The following is a 27,394-nucleotide window of genomic DNA, read 5'->3' as shown; positions in this document are numbered from 1 at the left end:
GTTTTATTCAAGAATTACATAATTTCAAATATCTTCCAAAATACAGTTTCCTAGATTGCTACAAAAGAAAGCAAATTGAATAAGAAATTTAAATCATTAAATATGTTTCACTAGTATATACATATGAATGCCAAGCAATTAATATTTAGCCCTGGAATGCGTACCACGTCTTTCGTTTTTCCTTATTAAAGGCTCAATCCAGCACTTTGTATAGGCTATGTACAACAGGCAAAGTTCAGTGTTCATAGGAGTTTCACATTAGCTGCCTCAATTTATAGCTGTGGTAGTTTGTCCACAGGGGTGTCAAATTTGAAGTCTGTAGGAAACAGGTCTGGGGCCCGAGGATAGATTAGCCTGTAGGACTGTCTGATTGTAACATCAGCAACACCAGCAATATCTCCAATTTCTAAAAGACAAAAATCAAAATATTAAGTTTAACTTCCATCCTACCTCCCCTTCTACTACCTGCATTTGTGCGACATGGTACTATAAAACGTCTAAGTGAAAAAGAAAACAAAAATATTTTCAAAAACTAAAAAGTAGAAAGCAGGGCTACAGTAACAACAATAATAATGGTATTAGTACTTTTCGCAAAGCACTGTCGAATTAATTTAAAAGGTTTACTATATGGAAAACATTTAAACAGTGCTCAAGGCATAGCACTATGTGTGATAGCTATTATATTGCTCATTGTATTTAGAACTGACTTCTTCACAATAAATTTTTTTGAGGGTCACAGAAGTAATCCATGAATACATTCCTGTAAAGAAATTCACTTTATTAGTTCTGTGTTTAAAAGTTCCCCTGCAACGTCTCCCCTAGCTAAACCTCTATTAAGAGGTTCTTGTTAGGTTAAAACCAAAATGGGATCATGTTGGTATTTTTCTTTTTTAAAAAAAATATTTATTTGGCTGCTCTGGGTCTTAGTTGCAGCACGTGGGATCTTCGTTGCCGCGTGCAGGATCGTTAGTTGCGATATGTGTGATGATCTAGTTCCCTGACTAGGGATCGAACCCAGGCCCCCTACATTGGGAGCGTGGAGTCTTAACCACTGACCACCAGGGAAGTCCCTATAAGTATTTTTCTACAACCTCTTTTTTCTACTTAACATATCTGAGGTCAAACAGCTGTATATTATAGCATGATATAGATGTTTTTCACTATTATAAACACATACTTGAGCATATATATTGAGCTCACATGAGTTATTTCTACAGTCTATTACAGAATCCAAGGATCCACTTTTACCATTCAAAGTCAGTGTCATATTTTCCTTCCATTTTTTAAACCAAGTCCCAAAGGACTGCCACTTGACAATTATTTGGTTAGTTATACTTAATCAAAATAGATTTTTTAAACACACCCTTTAATACAAACTCATTTTACCATCTTTTCAGAGCCAGTTCAAATCGGTGAGATTTTACAGCTTTTCAGTGTGGATGCTGCCATCAGTGCACAATTAGCTAATTTTAAATTTCCTTCTCTTATGTTGCATTATATTTTTCTAGACATAAATACCAATCAATGTCAACTATGTGAATGTCAACTGGCTGCTGGGCAGCAAGTAATTTCACTACCTCACTTTTAAATTTAGAATTGACTGCTCCTTTTTCTTTATAAATCTTTTTGAGGATCATGGAACTAATTAATGAATGCATGCTTGTAAAGAAATTCACTTAATACTTCTGCTTGAAAGTTCTACAACAGTAAATTCAAAAATAGCTGCAGAAGGTTGAACTACTTTTGTTAGCATTTTCATGAAGAAACTGAATAGCATACAAAAGAAGAAAGAGAACAGGTTTCACAGAAAGTTAAAACTTGATGGTCAACACATATTTATCGTGTGCCTCTCTGTAGGGTACCATGCCAGCCAATGAGAAACAAAGCATGGCCACCTCCTCTCAAGATTTAAAAAGTTAAGTTTTGAGGGGAAAAACAGAGACTATTCAAAATAACCAGGAGAATTTAGGAGGAACAAATAAAAACTTCTAAAAATGAAAAATGTACAAACTAAAATTAATTACTTAATTCAAATGGAAAAAAAAGTTAAGTCTATACACAGGGTTATGCCCCCAAATATTTTTATTTATGAGACACTTAAAATGCTGTATTTTCTTGAGTTTTGATGCTAAGGAACTACCTCTTAAACATGGGCTCTGGATATTTAGTGGCATCCCTCAGAGATATTGCAGGTTCAGTTCCAGACCACTGAAATAAAGCCAATACTGCAGTAAAGCAAATCACAGGAATTTTTTGGTTTCCCAGTACATATAAAATTTATATTTACACTATACTGTAGTCTGTTAAATGTGCAAAAGAATTATGTCTAAAAAGACAATGCATATACCTCAATTAAAAAATACTTTATTACTAAAAAAATGCTAACCATCATCTGACAATTCAGAATTGCCATAAACCTTCCATTTGTAAATAAATAAATAAATAAATAAATAAAATGCAGTATCTGCAAAGTGCAACAGAGCTAGGTAGGCCTGTACCTGCTTCGTACTTAAAATGGAAATACAGTCACATACTACAGCCTTCATTAATTTCACCACTACCCTTCCTGATGAACAATCCTACCTTTTTGGGTCCTTTTCTCAGCTGATGCCTGTGAGGCCATGTAAATGGCGGCTGCTGCCACAGATATTGGGCTCCTTCCAGGAACCAAGTCCAACTCCACAGCTTTACGGGCTATATGTGTAGCTGCCATCTGTACTTGTTTAGGAAGACAAAGGTTGGAACAAAACCTGGACATGAAGTCCCCAGTTGTAATCAGATCCACACTGGTTTCTAAAGCTTTCAAAATAAGTTTAAAACATCGACCGATTTCTTTCTTAGAAATTCGTGATACGGCACATATTTCTGAAAAGAAAAAAAAATTAAATAAATCCACATAGGCCATGTAGTTCATTTTAAAATCTATCATTTCTGATTATAAAAGTAATATATTCTAATTGCAAAATTCAATCATGCCTTAAAGATCAATCTCTAATCCTCTCAGTGATACTTCTCATAGAGCTAATTTAAAATTTCTCAGTTAATTTAAATGTTTATTACACTTAAAAGAAGTTTTTAAAAAGTTAAATGTAGGTCTTAATATTTCAAAATATTAACTTCTCTTAAGTTTCAATTCATGCAAGTAAGTTTCTTCAACCAATCAAAAACTTCTTTGATATTTATGTATTAATCTGTTGTAAGGAGTATGTCAAGAAGATGAAAGAAAATACTCAAACTAAAGAAGGCTTCTCAAGTTACACAATGTCATACGTACATGCAATTCCTGAGATTACAGGCTATAGAAAAATAAGATCAAATATTTGACCCTGTTATTCTAAAAATTCAACTACCACTTTCAGAATCAATTTAACAAAAGCCTTAGTTTTAGCTGTAATAACCCAAAAGATGGTAATGATAATGGTCACTGCCTCTTCACTCTGACACAAGAAAATGTAAAAAATATTCATGGATGAATGAAGGGTAATTAAAGTCTTAAGCTAAAATGTGTAAGTATCACAGCAACACTGTGAAAAAGTTTTAATGTTTTCATGGGTAAACTACAAATTAGATGAAAAACACTGGTTCTCGCAAAGCCTCCAACCTAAGTGTGAAAATACAAACTGTCTAACTCAAGAGAAAAAGTTTCATTCATGCTTTCTAAGGCTTGACTCCCTCACCTGTAGAGACCTGTGCTGGGAGCGGAAACTTTTCTGTGCATCCAGTGTACACACTTACTACAAAGGCTTCTGATGCCAGGCCTCAAAGCGCACAAGATATAGTCAGAAGATCCTACTAGCAAAGAACAGAGGGCTTACATGGACTAACATGACTTTACATGGGAAATAGCCTGAAAAGAACATGATCAGTATGATCACAGAATTTTTGTCAAGGAATAAAATAAGGCGGTTTAGAAAGATACTCAGGTGGATTACTGTATGTAACCAGGAAGACATGACTTATCTACCTACTGTCAAAGCTGCTTGACTTTGGTCTGTCACTTTAATATGAAATAGGTAACATTTATATCTAAGCAACTAAAAACTTACCTTTAAATGTCCTAGGAACTCCTTCCTGTCTGCAGGCAATATAGAGACAAGCAGAAGCTATGGCATCATTAGCCCTTCCCTTCAGGCTCTTCTGTTCATACACTTGCTTGAATAGATTATTTGTTCGATCCTTCAAAGCAGAGAAACTAAGTTTAATTAATTCTAGGCCATTTAATTAGCCACAACAGCAAAATTTCATGTTTTCACTAAATTATGCTAAGTCAAAGCCAGCATGGCTTAAAGACAAGAACTTACAACTATATTTCGAGGGAGGTTGATTCTGTCTGCCATGGTAGTGATTTCTTTGAATGCATTCATCATTGCCCGATCAGAACTACTCATGGTTCTCCTATTCTGGTACTTAGAATTACCAAATTCATCAAAACTTGCAGCTCCTGTACCCTATAAAACAAAGTTTTATAACTTTATGCAAAAAACTTTGAAAACCTGAATGAACAATTTCTAAGAAAACTTAACTTATACAATCTGACTCCATATTACCCAAGAAATCTACCCTGAGCAACCTCTCTATTCCTCAAAAGTACCAGGTTAAGATGGTTTTAAAGAGGTTTTCTAGCAAATACTTTAAATGTAAATATATTATTAGAAAATCTAATAATATAAACCATCATATTAATAGACCTAGGAGAAAAGTCACATGATTATCTCCAAAGGTGCTTAAAAAAGTTAAGCAAACAGAACTCCCAAGTCCAAAGCCAGCACAATGATTAATGAAGAAACATTAGCGGCATTACCACTGAAGTCAGAAGACAAAAACACCTCCTACCACTACCACTTTCTAACACTGTACTAGAAAAAGTAGCCAATATGATGTAATTTTAATTATATAATGTTATTATATAACAATTATATTAATTACATTAGTATAATTATATTAAAATTCAGCAAGAGAAAGATTAGAAGTACAAATTTGAGACGGAAGTGATAAACTATTTGCAGATACTACCTTTGTATTTACCTAGAATATTCAAGAAAATCACTCAAACTGCTATAAATAATAAGAGAATTCATTAGAGGGGCAAGTTCAAAGTTAACAAATAGAAATCAATAGCCTACATATGTGTAATCAACCAGTTAGAAGACAATGAAAGAAAAAGCTGCAATTACAACAGCAACAAAAAAGATAAAATATCTAGGGATCAACTTAAGAAACATGCAAGACCTTGATGAAGAAAAGTTTAAAACATCCACTGAAGGACACATATGACCTAAGGAAATGGAAATGCATACTATATTTCTGGATAACAAGATTTTTTCCTTAAGAAGTCAATTTTCCCTAAGGCAATTTGCAAATAAATCTAACAAAACTCAGTGAAAATAATACCCAAGTTTTGTTTTTTTTGTTTTTGTTTTTAAACTAAACACAGTTATCCTAACTTTAAATGGAAAAGACAAGTGAAGAAAATGCTGAAAAAGGGCAATAAAGCCAGATATCAGAACAGTGTGGTGTGGCATTGGACTAACTAGACCAGGTTAGAGAAAGGATGCAAAGTCCAGAAATATCCCCAAATACATTCAGAAATTTAACATATGACAAATGTACCATCTTAAAAAATTTCTTTGCCATATAGGCATAAACAACTTTCAAAGGAAACAGGAGAACCTAATATTAGTGGTTACCTGTTCTGACAGGGAAAGGGGGCTGCAATAGAAACAGAGTTTAGGGGTCAAGGGTGAGGAAAAACCACTGTGGTTTTTTTACATTTTTGTTTTTGAATCATGTATTTCCTATTGAAAAAAATTAAACATTAAAAAAAGTCACAGCATTAATTAGTTGCAATCTTAAACATTTAAAATTGTCCTTAGTATACTTTTTTCCAGCCTGTAAAGCTAAAGCAAATACAGAAACCTCCTACTTTAAAATATTTCTGAATATTGAAAACTTTTTAAATTAGCCTATACCATTTTTCAAACTTAATATGTAATTTACAGACCATGAAAAAATAATGACCTACTTTTGAATACTTTCTTAAAAATAGACTATGCAGTAGTACAGATTCCATCCTAAAACAGCATACACTTCCTTGATGAGCCCTTTGGAATAATGCCACTACTACTTCCAATTCAGATAACAGAGAAAAAAACAGCCCGGCTGCCAGGAAGATTATGCTCCTGCTTTATATAATAGCAGCAGGTACCATTTATTGAACACATTCTACACACTACATGTGTTATAGATACTTTACATACATTCCCATATAACCCGCAATATCTCTATAAAGTAGTATTATTCTCACTTTACTGATGAGGAAAGTAAAGCTTAGGCAAGTCATAAATTCACCAATATAAGAAAACAGTCTATACTGAGATCCAATTTATCTTAGGTGGTATCGAGGGAAAAGAGAAAACACTCCTAATATTCAAGGAACATGTCAATATGAACTCAAAGAACATACTACACTCAATTTTTTGTGCAAAACTGCTTCATGAAAACAAGGGCCTGAGATACAAAGAGTCTGTAACTTCCATCTATTGGTCTCCCATTTAAGATGGAAGAAATGCATAAGGCAACCATCATTCACAATAGTATTACTGGCAAATCTTACTCTCAGATCAAGATTACTCATTGGGGCAGTGACTGATACTTTTGCAAAGTTTCCAAACAGGTCTTTAGTCAGTCTGCACCTGGTACTTCCTGCCGAATGGATTTATTACCTTGCCAATCATAGTAGACAAATCTCCATCACTCAGAAGAGGATTCTGAGAATCTCCAACTCGAGATGGATCTTTTGTTGCTTTATCATTGCTGAAAGTTCTCCACTCAGATCCTACATCGATAACCCGGTCACCTGAGAATATAAGTGCAAGTCTAAATTGTTTTGTCAAGATGGGATTTATTTAATGCTGCTTAATGCCCAACTCAGCCCTATTATTCCCAGAAAATCTCAACACAAACATCAGGTTTCAGCTTAAGTATCTTGTTTCAGGCATTTGTCCTAAAGCACTCCTATTGTGCCAGTCCAATAATAACCCTCTTTAAACATTATGCTATGATTAATCATATTCTAACTCCTGTAACAAAGAATTAGTCAAAATAAGGACAAATAGCAAAATAAAGCTATTCATATGTGATGCAAAGTAATATAACCATGAAGAACCAAAATTTGCACAAAATGTGCAACAGGCATGGAAAAAAACAGAAAACACTATTCACAATGGTATTAATACACATAGTTTAACATTTAAAAAATTATAAAGTTTTCGTGGGCAATGCTCTGCAAAGAACTAAGCCTAAGGGTATGTTTTAGTAACTATTTGATGAAAAAATATTTTGGGCCAAATAATTCATACAGAATAAACTTTAAGCCTAGAAATCAGTAAGCAAGAAGCCAGACATGGGGAGATCTGGTGTAGATTACTGCTTTGGGGGGAATGCTCAATGGCTGGTAACACCTCCAACCATAGACAAGAGTTAACACGAACACATGCATATGCTAGTGATTGTGCCCTTTGTAAATGTTCTCTTTCAATCCTGCAAGCTTTATAAAGGTAGGTACCACTTTTATTGCTACACTAGAAATAAAACTAATTTGCCGAAGATCACACAGCTAAAACTGAAACGCGAATGGGATTCCAAAATCTGTTCTATACTGCATTCGTAAAACATGAGCTTTTCCATCAGCTGTGATAAAACTGAAAGCAGGAACCAGATCATTTTCATCTGTGCCTAAACACAACAAACAGAAAGGAGAAAGGAATGGCAGAAGTAAGTTACCTCAGTAGTTAAAAGAAGTCTGGTATTCGTAGAGAACAAAAGTAGGGATACCAAGGGGGGGCGGTGAATTGGGAGATTGGGATTGATTTATATACACTACTATGTATAAAACAGATAAATGATGAGAACCTACTATATAGCACAGGGAAATCTATTTGGTGTTCTGTGATGACCTAAATGGGAAGGAAATCCAAAAAAGAGGGCATATATGTATACACATGGCTGATTCACTTTGCTGTACAGCAGAAACTGACACAGCAGTGTAAAGCAACTATACTCCAATAAAAAAATAAGTAAGGGGGACTTCCCTGGTGGCGCAGTGGTTGCGCCAATGCAGGGGACACGGGTTCGAGCCCTGGTCCGGGAAGATCCCACATGCCATGGAGCAAATGGGCCCGTGAGCCACAATTACTGAGCCTGCGCGTCTGGAGCCTGTGCTCCGCAACAAGAGAGGCCGCGATAGTGAGAGGCCCGCGCACCGCGATGAAGAGTGGCCCCCGCTTGCCACAACTAGAGAAAGCCCTCGCACCGAAACGAAGATCCAACACAGCCATAAATAAATAAATCAATAAATAAATTTTTTAAAAATTTTATAAATAAATAAATAAATAAATAAGGAAGGAAGGAAGGAATTAAAAAAAAAAGTCTGGTATTGACAGTCAAATAATATAATGGTTAACAGTGTGGACTCTTGCTGCTTAGCTTTGGACAAATTTCCTCATTTCTGTGCCTTCACTTCCTCAGCTTTAAATTTCCCCAATAACCTCATTTTAAAGATTTAAACATTAAATAAGCTAATACAGATTCAGTACACATGAAGTGCTTAAAAACCAGTTCAAAGTAAGTTGCTTGATATTAGCTATTTATTGCTATAAAAATAATAAGATAACAAACATTCTGACATTTTGACATTCATTCTGAATAAGAAGAGCACCAGTTGTAAAATATTAATCTCCATATTAGACTTTTACAGTATCAATATCAGAGTGCTTTGCTGCAGTATTTGATCCGTAGGATCAGTAGGACAGCAAAGGAGGCAGGGAGAGAACAGAAGGAAGGAAATCCATGTAGATTGTGCTAAATCTTCTAAACTTTTTTATACATGGTACATTAACTAAAATGCTTATAAACAGAGTACAGTGATCTGATCTTAGTGTTATATTTAAGAAAACAGGTAAATACACAACAGAATCATTTATTCCTGATGGTTTTGGGAAAATCTGTTTTTCTCTGAACGCTCAGCTCACTTGGGAATAACCAGATCTCACTTGGACTATCGTGTGTCCCTGTCACTAGGGAACTGGGATAGAGATAGGATCCCCATTTGCCATACCTTACACAATAAGAATGACCAAGGAAAGCAGAAGCAGGGAGATCAGTTTAGGCAACTTCTGTGGATCAGAGATTGGGCAGGTGGCCCAAAATAAGGAGAAAAAGTTAAATTGATGGGATGGTCATGATGGATTTCTCTGCTTCCTCCTCATAAAAACAAACATCACTAAACTTGGGAAGCAATTCTAATTACATAAATTAATAATGATTTTTAAAACTTACCTGAAAGAAACATAAAATCTGTAACTGTGCACCGAACTTTACTATAATACTAAGCAAGGCCCATGTCTCCAAGAGACCACTCTAAAGAGACTGACTTTTCTTCCTTTTTACAGAAGAATAGCTGCTTACAAAAAATAGTCATATAAGCAAAACAAAATTACCTGTATTACCAACACCCAAAGACAGCCACTGTAAATATTCTGGCATATATTCTTTCTGTCTTTTCATTCGTGTGTATATATATGTTTTTTCGTAAGATTAAAATTATATCATATTGTGCCTATTCCACTACAAGCTCTTTTCACTAAATTTCTATCGAAACACCAAAACAAGATTTTTATTTTTTGAAAATATTTATTTTTATTATTTATTTATTTGGCTGTGTCGTGTCTTAGTTGTGGCATGCGGGATCTTAGTTTCGGCATGCGGGTTCTAGTTCCCCAACCAGGGATTGAACCTGGGCCCCCTGCATTAGGAGTCCAGAGTCTTAACCACTGGACCACCAGGGAAGTCCCCCAAAACAAGATTTTTAGACAAAGTTTAGCCCCTTTAATAGCATCCACTGATCAAAGTGATATCACAGTGTCTCCATGCTTCATGTTTTCAAAGGGAGAAAAGTGAATCTAACTTTCCTAGTCAGTGAAATAAAAACACAAACGTACACAAAACAAAAAACTACTGTGGCCTTCAAATCTAGAGTTACTTAATAAATTTAAGTTAAAAAAAATCAAATGTCATCATTAACTTTTAATATCTTAATTAACACAATGGCTGTATTAAGAGAATATTTTAGGGACTTCCCTGGTGGTGCAGTGGTTAAGAATCCTCCTGCCAAAGCAGGGGACACAGGTTTGAGCCCTGGTCCGGGAAGATCTCACATGCCGCAGAGCAACTAAGCCTGTGCGCCACAACTACTGAACCTGCGCTCTAGAGCCCACTAAGCCACAACTACCAAAGCCCGCGCGCCTAGAGCCCATGCTATGCAACAAAGAGAAGCAACCGCAATGAGAATCCCGTGCACCACAAGGAAGAGCAGCCCCCTGCTCGCTGCAACTAGAGAAAGCCCGCACGCAGCATCAAAAACCCAACGCAGCCAAGCAGAAACTAACACACCATTGCAAAGCAATTATACGCCAATAAAGATGTTTAAAAATTTTTTTAATTAATAAAAAAAAAAAAGAATACTTTATCTTTATTAATTCACATCGTTTAAGTCTCTCTGGGACTCTAAAGATAAAGTATTATTTAGCCAACATGCTTCATTTCACAGCATTTTCCTTTTGGCCCAAAAGTAACTTAGCATGAGTTTCTTTAGTGCTTGCTTTGTACTGCCTCAAAAAAGACAAGCTGGATTAGGGAGAAAAAAAATTTTTTAAAAAGCTGGCCTAGGATAGTATAAATAGAAAGCCCAGAACTGGGTAGTGATGTAATTTTTCCACATACGTGGGAATGATCTACATGACTCATTCAACAATCTGTGGTTTGTGCTAAGAGCCATTCCCTCTTTTTATACGTTACTGCTCAAAACACAGCATTTGTAAAAAATAAAATTTCCAAAATAACTCAAATAGCACATCATGAAACTACAACTAGACCACCAGATTAAGTGCATGAGTAACAAGAAATAGGGCAGAAAAAAAGTCAGAATACATAAAGGATTTTCTTGGAGAACATCTAAATGGTAGCATTTTTAAAAGTTGCTCTGGAAGGAAACTGCATTACAGAATTTTTCAAGGAGTAAGTGTACAAGGCAGCCATACTGTTTGGGCATAATCAACCTTTGACAAGAAGCTGCCTGCCAATTAGCACATGTGCACATAACACACAACCTCACACAGCCTTTCACGTTCTAGAAAGAGAAACATGCCAACTTTCACCAGTTCCTTTCTTAACCACACACTGATTTTTGTAAAATTAACACCAGATAGAAAGTCTATATATAAAGATTTTTAATAGCCAAAATCATAGCACGACTGTATGTACATAATAGCACTACTCCTCCATCCATCTATAGAGTATGATCTCTAACACTCTGATCAAGTTCCCCATCCAAAAAGGTAAACAGATTCAATATGTACATTTAGGTATTACACACATGCACAGTTCTCAATCCATGTATCAGTGGTGTCTAAAGAGTATTAACTAAGATATTATACTATATTCTACAACAATGAGTTTCATCTCTTTATTTTTTCAAGAAGAAATTGAGAATAATTGCCAAAATCATTCACACCAGTTTAAAACTGTTCAACTATTTTGGCACCTACCCACCTTATGATCTGGCAATTCCACTCCTAAGTATTTGCCTACAAAAATCTCACACAAGAATATGGGACTTCCCTGCTGGTCCAGGGGTTAAGAATCTGCCTTCCAATGCAGGGGACGCGGGTTCAATCCCTGGTTGGGCAACTAAGACCGTGAACCTCAACTACTGAGCCTGAGCACCACAACTAGACAGCCCACACGCTCTGGAGCCCGAGCACCACAACTAGAGAGAAGCCCACGCGCCACAACGAAGAGCCCGCATGCCGCAACCAAGACCTGACACAGCCAAATAAAATAAATAAATAAAATGAAATAATAAAATAAATAAATTTATTTTTAAAAAGTCTCATACAAGAATGTGCAGAGTAGCATTATTCATATTAGCTAAAAAGTGGAAACAACCCAAATGTCCATCAATGGGAAAATGTAAACAATGGAAAACTCAGCAAGTAAACTACTAATAATGCAATAACAAGTGCATTTCGAAAACACTATTTTGAGTCAAAAAAAAAAGTCAGTCACACACACACAAGAAAAACCAACCATACTATATGATTCTATTTGTAGGAAGTTCAAAAACAGGCAAAATAATTTCTGAGGATAGAAATCAGTACAGTGATTGCTGGGTTGGGTTGGAGGTGGGGGGGTAGAGGTGGCTGACTAGAAAAAGGCATAAGGGAACTTCTGAGATGAGGGAAATGGTCTAAACATGTTTTGTTTGTTTGTGTTTGGTTTTTTTGGCTGCATCGTGAGGCTTGCAGGATCTTAGTTCCCTGACCAGGGATAGAACCCGTGCCCCCTGCAGTGGAAGCCCAGAGTCTTAATCACTGGACTGCCAGGGAAATCCCTAAACATCTTGATTCGTGTGTTGGTTACACCAGTATATGCAATGTCAAAATTTAAACCATACATTTGGGATCTTTGAATTTTATTGTCTGCAATTATACCTTAATAAACTAAAAATTAAAATTCACCCCCACCAAAATACTGTTGAATTTGAATTAAACTGTATCAAACCTATACGCTTTGGGGGGAGTGACAGAACAATTTTTATCAATCTTCTTGGACAAGGGAATATACTCTTTCTCAAGGTCTTCTTTCAGATTACATGTATGTCACATTTAGACCTTTTTGTTGTTAAGAATCTCATTTTCTAACTAGTAATTGCTATAGTATTTTATATGCTTATATTCAACCACTTTTAACCAGTGATTTTAATTCAACCACTTTTATATGCTTATATTCAACCGCTTTTATAGTCTATTAATTTTAAAAAATTGATCTGAATAGGGGCTTCCCTGGTGGCGCAGTGGTTGAGAATCTGCCTGCCAATGCAGGGGACACGGGTTCGAGCCCTGGTCTGGGAAGATCCCACATGCCGCGGAGCAACTGAGCCCGTGAGCCACAAATACTGAGCCTGCGCATCTGGAGCCTGTGCTCCGCAACAAGAGAGGCCGCGACAGTGAGAGGCCCGTGCACCGCGATGAAGACTGGCCCCCGCTCACCGCAACTAGAGAAAGCCCTCGCACAGAAACGAAGACCCAACACAGCCAAAAAAATAAATAAATAAATAAATTTTAAAAATTAAAAAAAAAAAAAAAGAATCTACCTGCCAATGGACACGCGTTCAAGCCCTGGTCCGGAGCAACTAAGCCCGTGTGCCACAACTACTGAGCCTGCACTCTAGAGCCCGCGAGCCACAATTACTGAGCCCAAGTGCCACAACTACTGAAGCCCAGGCGCCTAAAGCCCGTGCTCTGCAACAAGAGAAGCCACCGCAACGAGAAGCCCGTGCACTGCAACGAAGAGTAGCCCCTGCTCGCTACTAGAGAAAGCCCGCGCACAGCAACGAAAGCCCAACACAACCAAAAATAAATTAATTTAAAAAAACAGAGAATACTTTATCTTTACTAACTCACATCTCTTAAGTCTCTCTAGAACTCTAAAGATAAAGTATTAGTTAGCCAACATGCTTCATTTCATAACATTTTCCTTTTGGCCCAAAAGTAACTTAGCATGAGTTTCTTTTAGTGCTCGCTTTGTACTGCCTCAAAAAAGACAAGTTGGATTAGGGAGAAAAAAAAAAAAAAGCTGGCCCAGGATGGTATAAATAGAAAGCCCAGGACTGCTTTCTATGCAGTCCTTATTCAAGATGATGGAATTCCTACCACTTGAGACATGCCAGTCACCATGCTAGGGAAATAGGTTTCTAATAGTAACATTTCTACTCACATGCCATTGGCCAAAGCCAGTCAAGGAGTGATGTTTAACTTCAAAGGGAGTGGGGAAATACAATTGTACCATGTGGCCCAAAAGAGAAGAACCAGAAATATCAGGGAATAGTCATCAGTACTGTTCCACATGACAAGTAGCAAATAAAACTCAGCTTTGTATTTTTGTGGATTTATGTAAAAATTTATTTTAAAAAGATTGTTCTATGACCTTTCTGTGTCACAAGACAAACAGGAATCAGACTTAACTTCACTGTATTCCATCAACAAAATTTTAGGTCCCTTCAAAGTAATGTTTTTACTGGTTGGTTGCTTGCAAATTTTTAATAAAACTTCTTAAATGTTAAAAGGATACATTCCCCAGTGGTGCGTGGGAATCTTCATCTGCAACCCTAAGGGTCTTCTGTGAGGAATGTAAAGTTTTCTTCTATTGCACCTTTAATATTTTATCATATTCAGCTGGATCTTCAAGTAGTACCATAGTGGCTATCTTGTCTTTACCACTTTCCAAAATTCACTCTTTATATTCTCAGGTTTGTTTTCTGCTTTACTGATTCAATTTTCTAGAATGTTAAGTCAGCTCATTGCTATCTAAAAGCTTTACTGTGTTTGTCTCCTTGTGCTATCTTCTTTATTTCTGACCACTTTTAATAGAAACATTAAGGAAGCTTTATTTCACTGATCACAAAAAAGCAGTTATTTTCTATAACTTTTTTCTAGTAAACTGTATCAGAGGCAGAATTTTCTGTTAAGTCCATAGAACCACTGTTCCTCTTTACTGTAGTTTGTATTCATAAACCTCAGGTTGATGTTTATGCTTATTCATCCTGTAATAAAGAATTATCAATCCAAGTCCAGTGGTGGCAGTGATGTTGGAAAACCTTCCAATCCACCACCATAAGTACTCCCAGCCTCTCTGGGTACTCACAAATCCCTGGCAGACAATAGAGAATCCAAACGAAAATAAACTCCCAGTATGATTCCAAAAATGTATTAGGAAGGATACAGGTAGGTTTGTAATCAAAGCAAAAACAATAGTAACTTCAACGAGATAGAACTTTCTCAGGTTACCAGTCCATAGTTAATAGTTCGGATTAGTGTGACTCCCAGGCTCCTCCTATCTTTTTTGATAAGCCATCTTCATCATGACTTGCATTTTGTAGTGTATGATGGCTGCTGGTAGTTCCCTCCATCATGTCTGCATTCTAGCCAATGGGAAGGAGAAAAAGGGAGAGCACATCCCTTAGGGCAGAATCTAGAACTGCACAAATCTCTTCTACTTTACAGTGCACTCTTAGAACTTAATCAGGTGGCCATAACTAACTGGAAGGGAAGCTGGGAAATAAATACAGTCTAGCTGAGCAGCCACAGGCCCAGTGGATTCTTATTATTAAAGAAAGAGCTGGGTAACAGATACTGGGAAACAACCAGCATCTTCTGCTACAAGGAATAATGCGGTAGCGGGGGAGAGAGAGAGAGAGATAAGAAAGGATGTCCAGTAGAAACAAGGTACTTTGCCTGACAGTATAAAGGAAACAGTACACAAAGACAAATTAAACAGACATTTAACCTTCTTACCAGGCAAGCTATAAATGGTAAATACAACCAAAGATATTCTGTGGTACAATATTAAAATCATAATGGCTTAAGGTAGCAATTTTAACAAAGGGGAAAACTGCAACATATCAAAAGCAGCCAAGAAGCCAATACTGAAGATAGTCTGACTTTCCAACCTGACCTAGACTCAGGATATTTTTGTTTTCTGTTTCTTATTGTAAATTAATAAAGAAAAATTTTTTTAAATATTTATTTATTTATTTGGTTGCGTGGGGTCTTAGTTGCAGCAGGCAGGCTCCTTAGTTGTGATTTGAACTCTTAGTTGTGACATGCATGTGGGATCTAGTTCCCTGACCAGGGATCGAACCCAGGCCCCCTGCATTGGGAGCGCGGAGTCTTATCCACCATGCCACCAGGGAAGTCCCAATAAAGGAATTTTTTAAAAGGGAATATTAAGAGGAACTGCCCAGAATTTCAATTATTTCTGCCATCTTGTAAGCATTTTGGCATACCACCTTTGGTAGAGAATTCAGAAGTAAGAGTCTTAGAACAATATTCCCCAAGCTACTTGTTTTCATAGGCTAGATTTATCTAAAACCATTTAGTTTAAAACTACAAAAGTTTTCAAAATGTGCTAAGTCAAAAACTTCAATAATCAAAATGTATTATTATTCAAGATGGATAAATCCAAAGCACTGAATTTTTTAATTAAAAAAAAATCAAGGTGCTCTGGAAAACTGTTTAAGCCAACACACTGTATTTGTTAAATCTAATGCTGAAAATGAAATGCATCATTAGTTTCCACACCTTCCTCAGTCACCTAACCCTTCCTACCATTCCTTCTCACATTTCAAAGAATCCTGATCTTTAGTCTAGGGTTACTATACATTCTTATCAGAAATCTTGCATTAAAGATAATTTTGAAGGAACTTTGATCAAGAGATATTTTATAAAGAAATACTATTAAGTCAGTCTCTAAATCAGTTTATGTTCACAATGTAAACTGGGTACCAACCCAAAATGAATTATCCACTAGAAAAAAACCGTATCATGGTTAATTTCCCAGACCAGCCCATAAAAGCCTATTTTATCCATGTTTAGACCATTAAAAAACAAACAAACAAACAAAAACCTGTACAAGTCAACAGTGTAATTACCATTAGGAAAACAGTTTGTAAAGGAAAATACGTTATAAGTTCCATCCTTGAATATGTGAACAGACCTTGCTTTTCCTGAAATACGGGCAGGTCTGCAGCAAGCAGCAGCATCTAAGCTAAGGAGCTGTGGCTCTGGTAGAAGATGCATCTTAACTTAGTCACAATACATTTAGTCCTTCACATACTAATATTGATACTTTCAGGCCTCCATCTTATGGCACATGTTTCTTTTCCCCTCTACCTGGAATGACTTTCCCTCCATAAACCCTTACTCATTCTTAATGATCATGTTTTCAATGTAAATTCAACAGTAATTTCCCTAGGAAGTCACCACTTCCTTCCTACGTGTTCTCACCAAACTTGGAAGATCTGTAATAGAACTTTTACCACTCTTTGTTGTTTTAATTTACCTTCCTCCCTTCCACACAGTAGACAAAGAGTTGGTCCAGAGCTTGCTTATAGCATCTCATCTTTCTATCACTCTCCTTGACCAGCACAGTGTTTAATGGAAACATGTAGTACAAAGACCAAAGGCTTTTCAAGTCCAACAAATCTGGATTTAAGTGGCTGTGTCACTTACTAGGTGTAGAATCTTGAGCTAATTACCCAAACACTCCAAGCCTCAGTTTCCCTTTCTGTAAAATCAAAAAACTACCTCAAAGAGTGGTTGTGTTACCCAAGTAAAATTAGTCGTTCTCTGATGCTTAAGAGAAAGCAGCATCTAAATTAGAAATTTCTGAATTAGGTAAAAAGGCTGTGTCTGAGGGCTCACAAGAGATGACAAAGCAAGAATTTGAAAGTGAATACAAATATTCCTTAATTTTAAAATATAACTTGGCTATAGTAAACTAAAGCTGAATATTTTCCTTTAGGAAACACTGCTAATGCAAATTTAAAGATAGTAATCCGATAATATTTAAAATACTACAATTGCAGCGTTAAATATGCCGGACCCATAACAATCACTCAAACACATTTTGCAACTGACTTGCTAGGAAGAATGGCATCTCAGATTTGGAATCACCCTTTTTTTCTACAAGGTTAAGAAAAAAGGAGTACTTATATCCCTAAAATATGTATCACTGAAATCTCATACTAAAATTATACTATATATTTTATACATTATCTCATTTTATTCTTAACAATCCCTAACAAATCTGAGATGTATGGTACATGTCCTTTTGGGGGTGGTGTACTTATTTTACACATAAAGAAAGTTAAGCTTGGAGAAATTATGTAACTTGACCTTAGTTACATAACTTATTAAGTAGTAGAGCCAAGTCTAGACTCCAGGGCCATTGACTCCTAGTTACCCTAGGAGCTATGGACACACATAGGTATCTGTCTTACAGGAATTTGCAGTCTAGGTCTGGAGACATGGGAAATATGAAAGCAAAGATGAGAAGCCTAAAAGTACAGAGATCTCAAAGAATGTGCCAAATTATAAAGTTTACAGGATAGATCTGTGTTTCTTAACATGTTAGCAACATATGACCTGAGCTAGGGTGTCTGGAAGTGGGGCCTGGAATCTTTTTAAACATATTTCTCAGCTGATTCTTAATGCACATTCACGTTCATGTCTCAGATTCACTGGTATAAACAATATCCAGAATGAATTTAGGAGGGGAAGGTCAAATCGACTAATTTTTCTCTTTCAAATTCATCTAAACTATTTTCCGGTATTTTCCTTATATTACTTTTAAGAACAATGGAAGAATTCCATTTTAAATGCTACACAAAAAGTGGCTTTAAGTAGAAACGGTACCACTAGTTCTATACAACACCTCATTGTGAAATCCTAATTTATAAAAGTCTTGATAACCAATTTCATGTTTTAATAGCTGTTACGACAGCTTACTAACTTCACACTTTGCAGCCTATAAATCATGCACAAACAATATACAAGGTCAAACTTATGAACAAAGTGATAATCTAAATATGATTATACTGCCACCTAGTGCTCAACTTTTAAAGTGTCATAATCACACAGGATTTGGGGGAAAAAACCCACCAACAGTGCTGTTACAGCCAACATGGCAGAAATGACAAAGCTTTGCTTTAAAAATCGGCCCTATTTTTAGAGATCACTACCAATATCTTAAGGGTCACTGATGAGACAGCCAATGACAAATCATAATACTTCATACATCTAAAATAACAATCTTATAACTCAAATACAAGAGGAAAGTCAATTAAACTATTACATGGGGGCTTCCCTGGTGGCGCAGGGGTTGAGAATCCGCCTGCCAGTGCAGGGAACACCGGTTCGATCCCTGGTCCGGGAAGATCCCACATGCCGCGGAGCAACTAAGCTCCTGCACCACAACTACTGAGCCTGTGCTCTAGAGCCCGTGAGCCACAACTACTGAGCCCACATGCTGCAACTACTGAAGCCCACGCGCCTAGAGCCCGTGCTCTGCAGCAAGAGAAGCCACCGCAATGAGAAGCCCGCGCACTGCAATGAAGAGTAGCCCCCGCTTGCCGCAATTAGAGAAAGCCCGCGCGCAGCAACACAGACCCAACACAGCCAAAATAAATACGTAAAATAAATAAATAAATTAAAAAAAAAAAAACTATTACATGTTATAAGTAGTACTACAAACAGCTACAAAAAATTGGAAACAACCTAAATTACCTGAGAGACTAAATACTACACAACCATTTAAATACTGGGGAAAAATTAAACAGGACATCAAACACGTAACAAATTGTATTTTCCAAAGATGGCAGCAATAATATCTCCCATCCACATGTTCTTCTGCAACATGACCTTGTCACCCTCACATTGAGGTGGGGCTATTTCTCCTCCCCTTCCAATCTAGGTGGGTCCTAGGGCTGCTTTGACTAATAGAATGCAGAAGTGACCCTGTTCCAAGGCATAGCCCTTAACTACTTGAGTCCAGCCTCCGTTCTCTCTGAAAACACTTGCTCCTGGGATATTTCTCGTAGAAACCAACCACCATGTATGAAATATGACTACTCTAACACAACTATGGAGAAGCTTTAGAGGATGACAAATCTCTGTGGGGAGGTTAAGGAGCAGAAAGGCACCAAAATGCAGGTGAAGATGCCGTTAGGGAAGTGGATCCTCCAGGTCTAGCCAGTGCCGAAACAATGGCCCAGATGAATCCTTCCCAAATTAATGACCAATAAAGTTATGAGCAAAATGAAATGGTTGTTATAAGCCACTAATTTTGAGGTGATCTGTCATGTTACTGAAACAGAAATTGGTTCCTCAAAGTACGTGTTGCTTTAAGAAAGTCCTAAAATACGTGGCACTGGTTTTAAGACTGAGTGGTGGGCCTCAAGGAGTTACCAATGAAGGTTTGAAGGACAGTGAGAAATTATTAGAGACTAGAGAAAAGGTATATTATATAAAACATATTTTTTGTATTATGAATTTCATTTAAAAAGATAATAGTAATGGGCTCTCCCTACTTGATAACTCAGTTGAGAGGGATAATATATGGCTCTGAAGATAACAGTTGAGCAGTATCTAGTCTTGGGTTTAAAATTAAGCGGAGTTAGTGACAACAGGCTGCCCTAAGTTTCAAGAACATATTAAATATTAAGTACAGAGTGGTCCAAAAACAATTCTAAAAGAGTTTGTTTCTAAGGTTGTCTGGTGATTATTTAAACAGAAAGCTATTCAAAATGCTTATTCAATAAATATGTTATAATCTAAAAACGTTCAGACAATGTAAAATTTCATGGCAAGTACAAACTATGTACACCAAGATTATTTATGAGGAAGCACATGATGATGCTGTCTAGATAAAAATCTCTATGAACATCAATATCTCAAATATGAAAAAAGCCACAAATTTTATGCCCTCAATGGACTGCAAAATATTTGTCCAGCTTAATTTCTTCCCTATTTCCATAGTATCAGAAATAAAGGTTGAATTGAGCTGGCAACAAAGCATATGGCTTTAAACCAGCAAGATGATGCAAATCTAAATTTATTATTGATATATGACAATGATATACGTTTGTGTGTATATGTACGTATGTATATGTTATTTTTAAAATTTAGACCCATGGAATGTCATGATCAATTAAACTATTCTCAACATAATTTGATTGATGATATCCTTAGCAAAACAGAACTTTTTTAGCAGACTCTTGCCTGCCTCCCCTTGTCTAGTCATGGAATAGATTCTTCACTTGCAGGACATCATATTACACATTTAACCACAATATCTGTGAATAAGGCTACTGTATATTTTAAAGCAAGTGTTTGTTATATTTTACATCAAAAACACCAGTATCATAAACAGGTATTTCTATATATAGAGAAGTTTAATCATATTATATTTTTAAGTTTTCAGGTTTTAAATTTAGCCTAGTAGGTTTAGTTAGAATGAAAAATAGTAGTTTTGATGTTGTTCAAGACTAATAATAAAGCAAAACTAAAAGAAAATTAACTTCCCTTGGTTTGATATAACAGAAAAATGCAACTAAAAATTAAGGATTCCAAGCACAAAAAAGCATGTAAGCCTTGAGAATTAAATCTTCCTTCTCCAGTTGCTTAATTTTATTTACCCAACTATCTTGCTAGTCAAAGTGGAAGTGAAGCTGATGGAAAGACTGGAAATATAATGCAGTATTTTTGCACTACTTCTTTTTAAGTGGCTACAGAAGTTAGGAAAGCCAAGAATCTGAAATTATCTTCAGTCTTCTGTCTCTGTCTCACTCTTACATATTATCAGTTCGATCTTAATACTTTGGAAGAATCAGAATGCTCTCATTTAACTTAGGGGTCAGCAAACCTTTTCTTTAAAGGGCCAAAGTAAATATTTTAGGCTTTGCGGGTCAAGAGGCCAAACTGACTTATTTTTATTCTTTTATTTTTGTGAAGAAATTCTGCTGTGATGAAATATTCCACTATACATTTTCTAAATTTTCTGACCATTGTTTTCCTGAATTAGTAGTATTGTGATAAGTGCTTAGTCTGGTAATGTCAACGTCTGTTGTATTCTTCTGGCACATCTATAGTATCACTGCGTAATGAACACAATGCTTTGCCATCTAATTCAGTAACAAATAACCTACGCTCCACTGTGCCTTAAAAGCATGACATTTAGAGTTCAGCTTTTTTTCTCATTTTGACATGATGGGTATGCAATGGTAACAAAATAAATAAATAAAATGTTGCAGTATGGAGATATGCCTGGCACTCAAAAATGCTGTGGGTTTATAACTGCTTCACTGGGATTTGTAGTGCACTGAGCAGCAGTATGATGTGATGAGAGCACCACATATGGTTTCTGTTGCAACCACTAAATTCCGCTATTGTAACATGAAAGCAGCCATAGACAATATATAAACACATGAGTGTGGCTATGTTCCAACAGAACTTTATTTATGGGTACTGAAGTTTGATAGTATTTTCATGTGTCCCCAAAATTATTCTGATTTTTTTCACAATTAAAAAACATAAAAGTCATTCTCAGCACACACACCATATAACAACAGGTGATAGGTCATAGTTTGCCAGTCTCAGATTGAACTCATTTTATTACAAGACAATGGCAGGATAGAAATTTGGCTCCCATGCAGGCAGTGGAGCTAGACTGCCAGACTACTTAAACTTCAGTTTCTGCATCTCTAAAATGAAGACACCTCACAAGTGTCTCCAAGGATAAACTGAGTGAATATGTAAGTCACTTAGAACAGTGCCTAGCATATAAGTACATTAACTGTTAATACTGCTTACTGAGCAGGATTTAATTGCAAATGGATTCCAATTCCTATTAACAACTCTGTATGATTTAAAACTCCCACTGGAGGTCTGAGGCAAGCAGCCTATTTGCATGAATATTACAGATGTCCTCCAAGCAAGACACTTCCACAGTATATCACCACCCGTGTTTCTGTTATACTTCCCACAATCCTACTAGCAGTTTCATTCTTATTTCAAACTTCGAAGTAGTACTCCTTTTCTCAGGTGCTGGCAGCAACCCCACCATAAGAACATTTTTTGAACAGACTATCTCTATCCTAAAGTTATGCTACATATCTAGATTAGTGAGAAAGTAGAAATAAAAGTGATTTAAGAAGCATTATTTTGACACTAACAATTCCACGCTAGAAATTCATAAATAAATCATTCTGTATGAGCAAATGAAAATTAAATCATTTTTGATGACTAAAAGGCCTTGGATGAGACTCAGTACCTTTATAAAGATATACCTTTATTACTCCAAAATAAATCATGCCTATCTACCTTTATTACTCTGAAGTAAATCATGTTGAAATATACCAAAGTCACAAAAGTTAGATTACATTTATTCATTATTTCATATGCACAAGAGTGCATCAAATGTTTAAGACTAAGGACGCAGGAGACGAAGGACTAAGGGCCTTTTCTTCTGGATCAGCTATCTCAATTTTAGATGCTCCCTCCTACCCCACATTATGAAATATATGCGTTTGTACAGACAATAAAATATGGTGTCTCTGATTTCACTCTTACTTATTTCCTTTTTTCTAATTCTTTTTGTTTTACAATAAATATGAATTACCTGTAGGGGAAAAAAGTCAGAATGTATTCATTAAAAGAGAGTTTGGAAAATACACAAAAACAAAATGCTCCAAATAGTGATTTCAGTTAAAACCATAGTAACTGCTCACCTACAACCAGGCCACATTCAGGACAGATCATATCACCAGCTCTGTAGTCCTCCACTAAGATCGCATCCGGATGGTTTGGACATGTGACTCTTGGAAGAGCATCCAAACTAAATGAAAAAAAATTTTTTTTTAATATCCTCCTAACCAACATGCAACAAAGTACTACTCTTTTGGGGGGAAAAAGAGGAGGATTTTGAACATTTTTCCAATAAATTTATAATACATTTACATTTATAATACATTTAAGCTAAATTCTCAAAGTAAAAATCCTAGGTTAGGTTACTTTAAATCCTACCTAGTATTAACAGATACGACTGGAATTGTTTTTTTGTAAGGACGGTTATTGGTTTGCAGAATGGAAGGCTTTAAAAACTTAAATGGAAAACAAGTGTTTTTTTCTTTTGACATATAGGCTACTAAAATGTTTATAAACCTTGATTAACATAGAAATGACTAGCTACCATAATAACATGCAACATTTACACATAACCGTCTGGGTTTGTGACCCTTGCCACTTATTTCTATGGTCAGAGAATAAATTTCAAGTCTTTGTTTTCTACTTGCTGCATACCTTAGTAATACACTTAGAATAGTACACTGAACCTAAAAGGTATACAAACAAGGGTGGTAGAGGTGGCTCTGCTGAACTTAGGACCTGATGATTTCATTTAGTCCAGAACTAAGTTTGTTAGCCCTCAAGAAACTGTTTCAAAATCTACTTTTTAATCTATCTGTGATATTAACAATTTGTTCGATTAATTTATTTTGAAAATAAGGCAGTCTGGGGAAGACACATCAGCCTTAAATGACCTAACAGAATGAGTTCTAAAAAGCATCAAAGATATTTAACATAGATTTAGTAATTATTTCTGTGGGTGTGGCCTTACAATCACAAATGTCTGGTATCACTGAAAATAAGCCCTTTTTAAAAGTTCACCTGAAGTAATACAGAACAAGGTTATGTTATGACCATCACAAATATACACATAAAAGACAACATCAAGCATTCTTAAAGTATGTAAATAGGTATCTGTGGTTTTGGATAAAGTTTCTCAAAGTAGCAAACAATTCAGAATGTTAACTTTCAACATAGGTGATACCCACAGAAAAACTGATAAAGTAATCCATATTCCCAAAATTTATATATTCAGGTTAACCAGAACACATCTTGGATCTTTTCATTGCAGAAATAGGGAATGGAGGTTTGCTTTATATTCATGTTTATTCCATAAATTTCTACTAGAAAAATATTTTAATAAATTATGACAAATAAAACATTAAGAAATTAGTATAAATTATTAAAGAAAACTATGTAAAAATAAAGGAAAATGTTAGTAAAGTAACAGTAATTACAAATGCATAAAATGGGCAGCCATGTGGCACACAGCATACCAAGGACTGATATATTTCATACTATTCAAAAGTAGACATAATATTGTGTGGGTGTATATGTATATAAAACTGATATGGAAACATCTCAAAGATATCCTAAGTGAAAAGAGTAAGGTAGGGATTTTATAGAAAACTGAAAGAAGTATGAACTACATTTATATGCAGTAACATGAATAAATCTCAAAATGCTGATAAAAGAAACCAGACACAGAGGAATACATATACATTTATATATAAAGTTTAAATCGGGCAAAACAAACCTATGGTGTTAGAAGTCAGGACGTGGTTATGTTTGGGAAGGGGTAATGATTGAGGGCATAAAGGAGGCTTCCAGGGTGCTAGTGGTATTTGATTTCTAGACCTCGGTGGTAGCTATGCGTATGTGCTCACTTTGTAATTGAACTGTACACTTAAAATGTGTGTGCTAACTTCACAAAAAAAAGGTAAAAAGCAAGGTAGCACACAGTGTTTATATTAGACTACTTTTTGGAAGAAGAGAGATTAGGACTACATGCATATGTTTGTTAAATCACAGAATCACTATGAAAACACCAAGAAACTAGTTACAGTGACTGCTTTGGAGAATTAGATGGCTAGGAGCTAGGGAAAGAAGGAAACTAATTTTCACTTTTCTTCCTGCTTTTGTATGATTTGCATGTGTTACCTATCCAAAATAAAATGAAACTGTGCTCAAGCAGTCAACTTTTAATGAAATTACCCACAAGGGTAAAGAAAAGAGGAAGCACAAGAGTGGGGTGGTGGGGAAGTAAGGGAGAGAAACAAGAGGGAAGGAATGGAGTAAACCACCACCACAGAGATTAAAATAACTCAGGCTGCCTACGAAGCCACATAATCCCAAACTTCACTTTATAGCTATCATGTATTAGGTGCCTACTATGTGTCTAGTACTATACATATACTATTAATCTTCATTAGCAACTCTGCAAATTAAGCATTACCTCCATTTTAAAGATTATGCTCAGAGAATGATTTTCCTAAAATCACAGAACTAATAAGTGGTGGAGTTTAGATTTTAAGTCACAACATTTGTGTTCTTCTCTGTGAAAACACCAAGCAGTTTCATAGCCTAGTAACTGTACATCTTCCTCAGGGGGAAAAAAGCTAAAAACAGAAATACTAACATTTACCTTTGTTCTCACTGGTAGAAAAACTCAACAGATGGACAGCAATGACATACACTTAAAAGCCGGACATGCCTAGAAAAAATTTACTTCAAAGAAATATTTCAAAGATTTTTTAAATGAAGAGAATAAAGGCACACAAAGGAAATGTATTCTTTCCATAAAGAATCTATCACGTGAATTTACTATATTTAACTATTACAACATTTCTTACAAATACCATTTCCTGTTCTATTATATACAAAAGCTGAGCCCAAATATGACCACGTTTACCTTTCAGATCTACTGCCATGAGAGAATACAAGTCATAGATAAGTGGTATGGGAAGCTATTTCTCCATTTACCTACAAGGAAGCCTTACCTGACAGAGCCACACCCAGTTAGAATGACTGAGCATTCAAACATAGAATTAGTAAACAAGTGTTTACTAATTCAGTAACAAGTGAACAAGTGTCCCTGGCTTTAAGAGCTGTGTCCAAGTAGTTTTCGCTAAGGCTGCCTCCTCCCCCAACCTTTTAAAAATACAGTAACATAAAGCAGTAAGCCTTGGTAGTTTACCAGAAAGGGCCTGGATTTCTCCAGCTTACTATTTTGTGATAATGGCTTTCATCGCGAATTCAATTACAGAGATGATAACAAGCTCAGAAAAATTATGCCAGAGCTACCTTGCCTTCCAGAAGCTACAGAAGTTAATTTGATACTTGCAATACATGAGTTAACTAGAGGCCAAGCGTGACAACAGGAAATAGACATCTGAGACTCTACACTCTTCTAACACTAACCTTGGATAAGTCAACATTGGCATGACTCAGTTTACACTACGCAAAAATCCTAATATATACCTCATAGTGGTCATGAGAGATATAATTAGGGTCTGCAAACATGTTTCGTGTCACAGGATTAAAGGCTGTCGCTAATGGCACTGTATGCACTTCCTGTAGATATGGGTACATCACATTTTTAAAATATAATATTAAAGAGTGACTTCCCAGCATACCTAATTTTCCGCAGGCAAGATTTTCTTCAAGAGTATGCAGACGACATCTGTAAAGAAATCTCTTAGAAGAGAACTTATCAACTCTTCAGAAATGCCGTAGCTTCCACTTCAAAAGGCCTCGGGGATGGCAATCAGTTTCCCTCAGCCTTACCAATGCTGACGTCCCTAACTTTCTGGCTTGTCGGGTCAACAGGGGCCTAAAATTAACCCTTTCCCGTTAGAGAGGAGGATTCACGGACCCTCGGGCTGGTTGAGCCACAGATGGAAAACCAAGCGTAGAAAAAATTAACAAGAAAAAAAGGACGGGTGAAATATCCGCAAAAGACGCGAGGCCAGGGGCTGGGGACACATGAGCCCTCACACGGTGGTGCCTGGGTGAGAAAACGACCTAGGACGCTGGCGGAGAAACGCCGGCGGTTCGGTACCCCCTGCGACACCCCTGTCAGCCCTGCGTCTGGGAGTGCCTTTGTCCGGGGCGGCCAGCCGGTCCTGCCGCCTCTCCCCGCACCTCCGCGGCGTTTTGCCCGACGCGGAAGTGCCGGCGGCCACCTTGCAAGCCCCCGCACTCGCCGCCCGCCCCTCAGCTGCCCAAGCTCGGCTGGACGTACTTACCGGCTGGTAGACGCCATCTTCACGGCCACTGCGATTCCAGCAACCAGGGACAACAGACGTACCGCAAAC

At 36.5% G+C, this 27,394-nt stretch overlaps 1 protein-coding gene and 1 non-coding gene across 2 annotated transcripts; both read right to left on the bottom strand.

Moving 5' to 3' along the window:
• On the bottom strand, positions 1–27,394 carry GTF2B (general transcription factor IIB). Its single transcript, XM_061186360.1, has 7 exons — positions 27,326–27,394; positions 23,183–23,289; positions 6,723–6,856; positions 4,302–4,448; positions 4,047–4,176; positions 2,584–2,865; positions 1–406 (listed from the first exon to the last, which is right to left on the bottom strand). The coding sequence occupies exons 1-7, from the start codon at positions 27,340–27,342 to the stop codon at positions 273–275; spliced, it is 951 nt and encodes a 316-aa protein (XP_061042343.1). The 5' UTR covers positions 27,343–27,394; the 3' UTR covers positions 1–272.
• On the bottom strand, positions 9,773–9,845 carry TRNAR-CCU (transfer RNA arginine (anticodon CCU)). The gene has a single exon. It is a non-coding gene; the product is annotated as a tRNA-Arg (tRNA).

Source organism: Eubalaena glacialis, chromosome 3 (genome assembly GCF_028564815.1).
Source record: "Eubalaena glacialis isolate mEubGla1 chromosome 3, mEubGla1.1.hap2.+ XY, whole genome shotgun sequence".
NCBI lineage: Eukaryota > Metazoa > Chordata > Mammalia > Artiodactyla > Balaenidae > Eubalaena > Eubalaena glacialis.
Note: the sequence above shows the minus strand (reverse complement) of the source record. Positions and strands in the feature narration are given on the sequence as shown.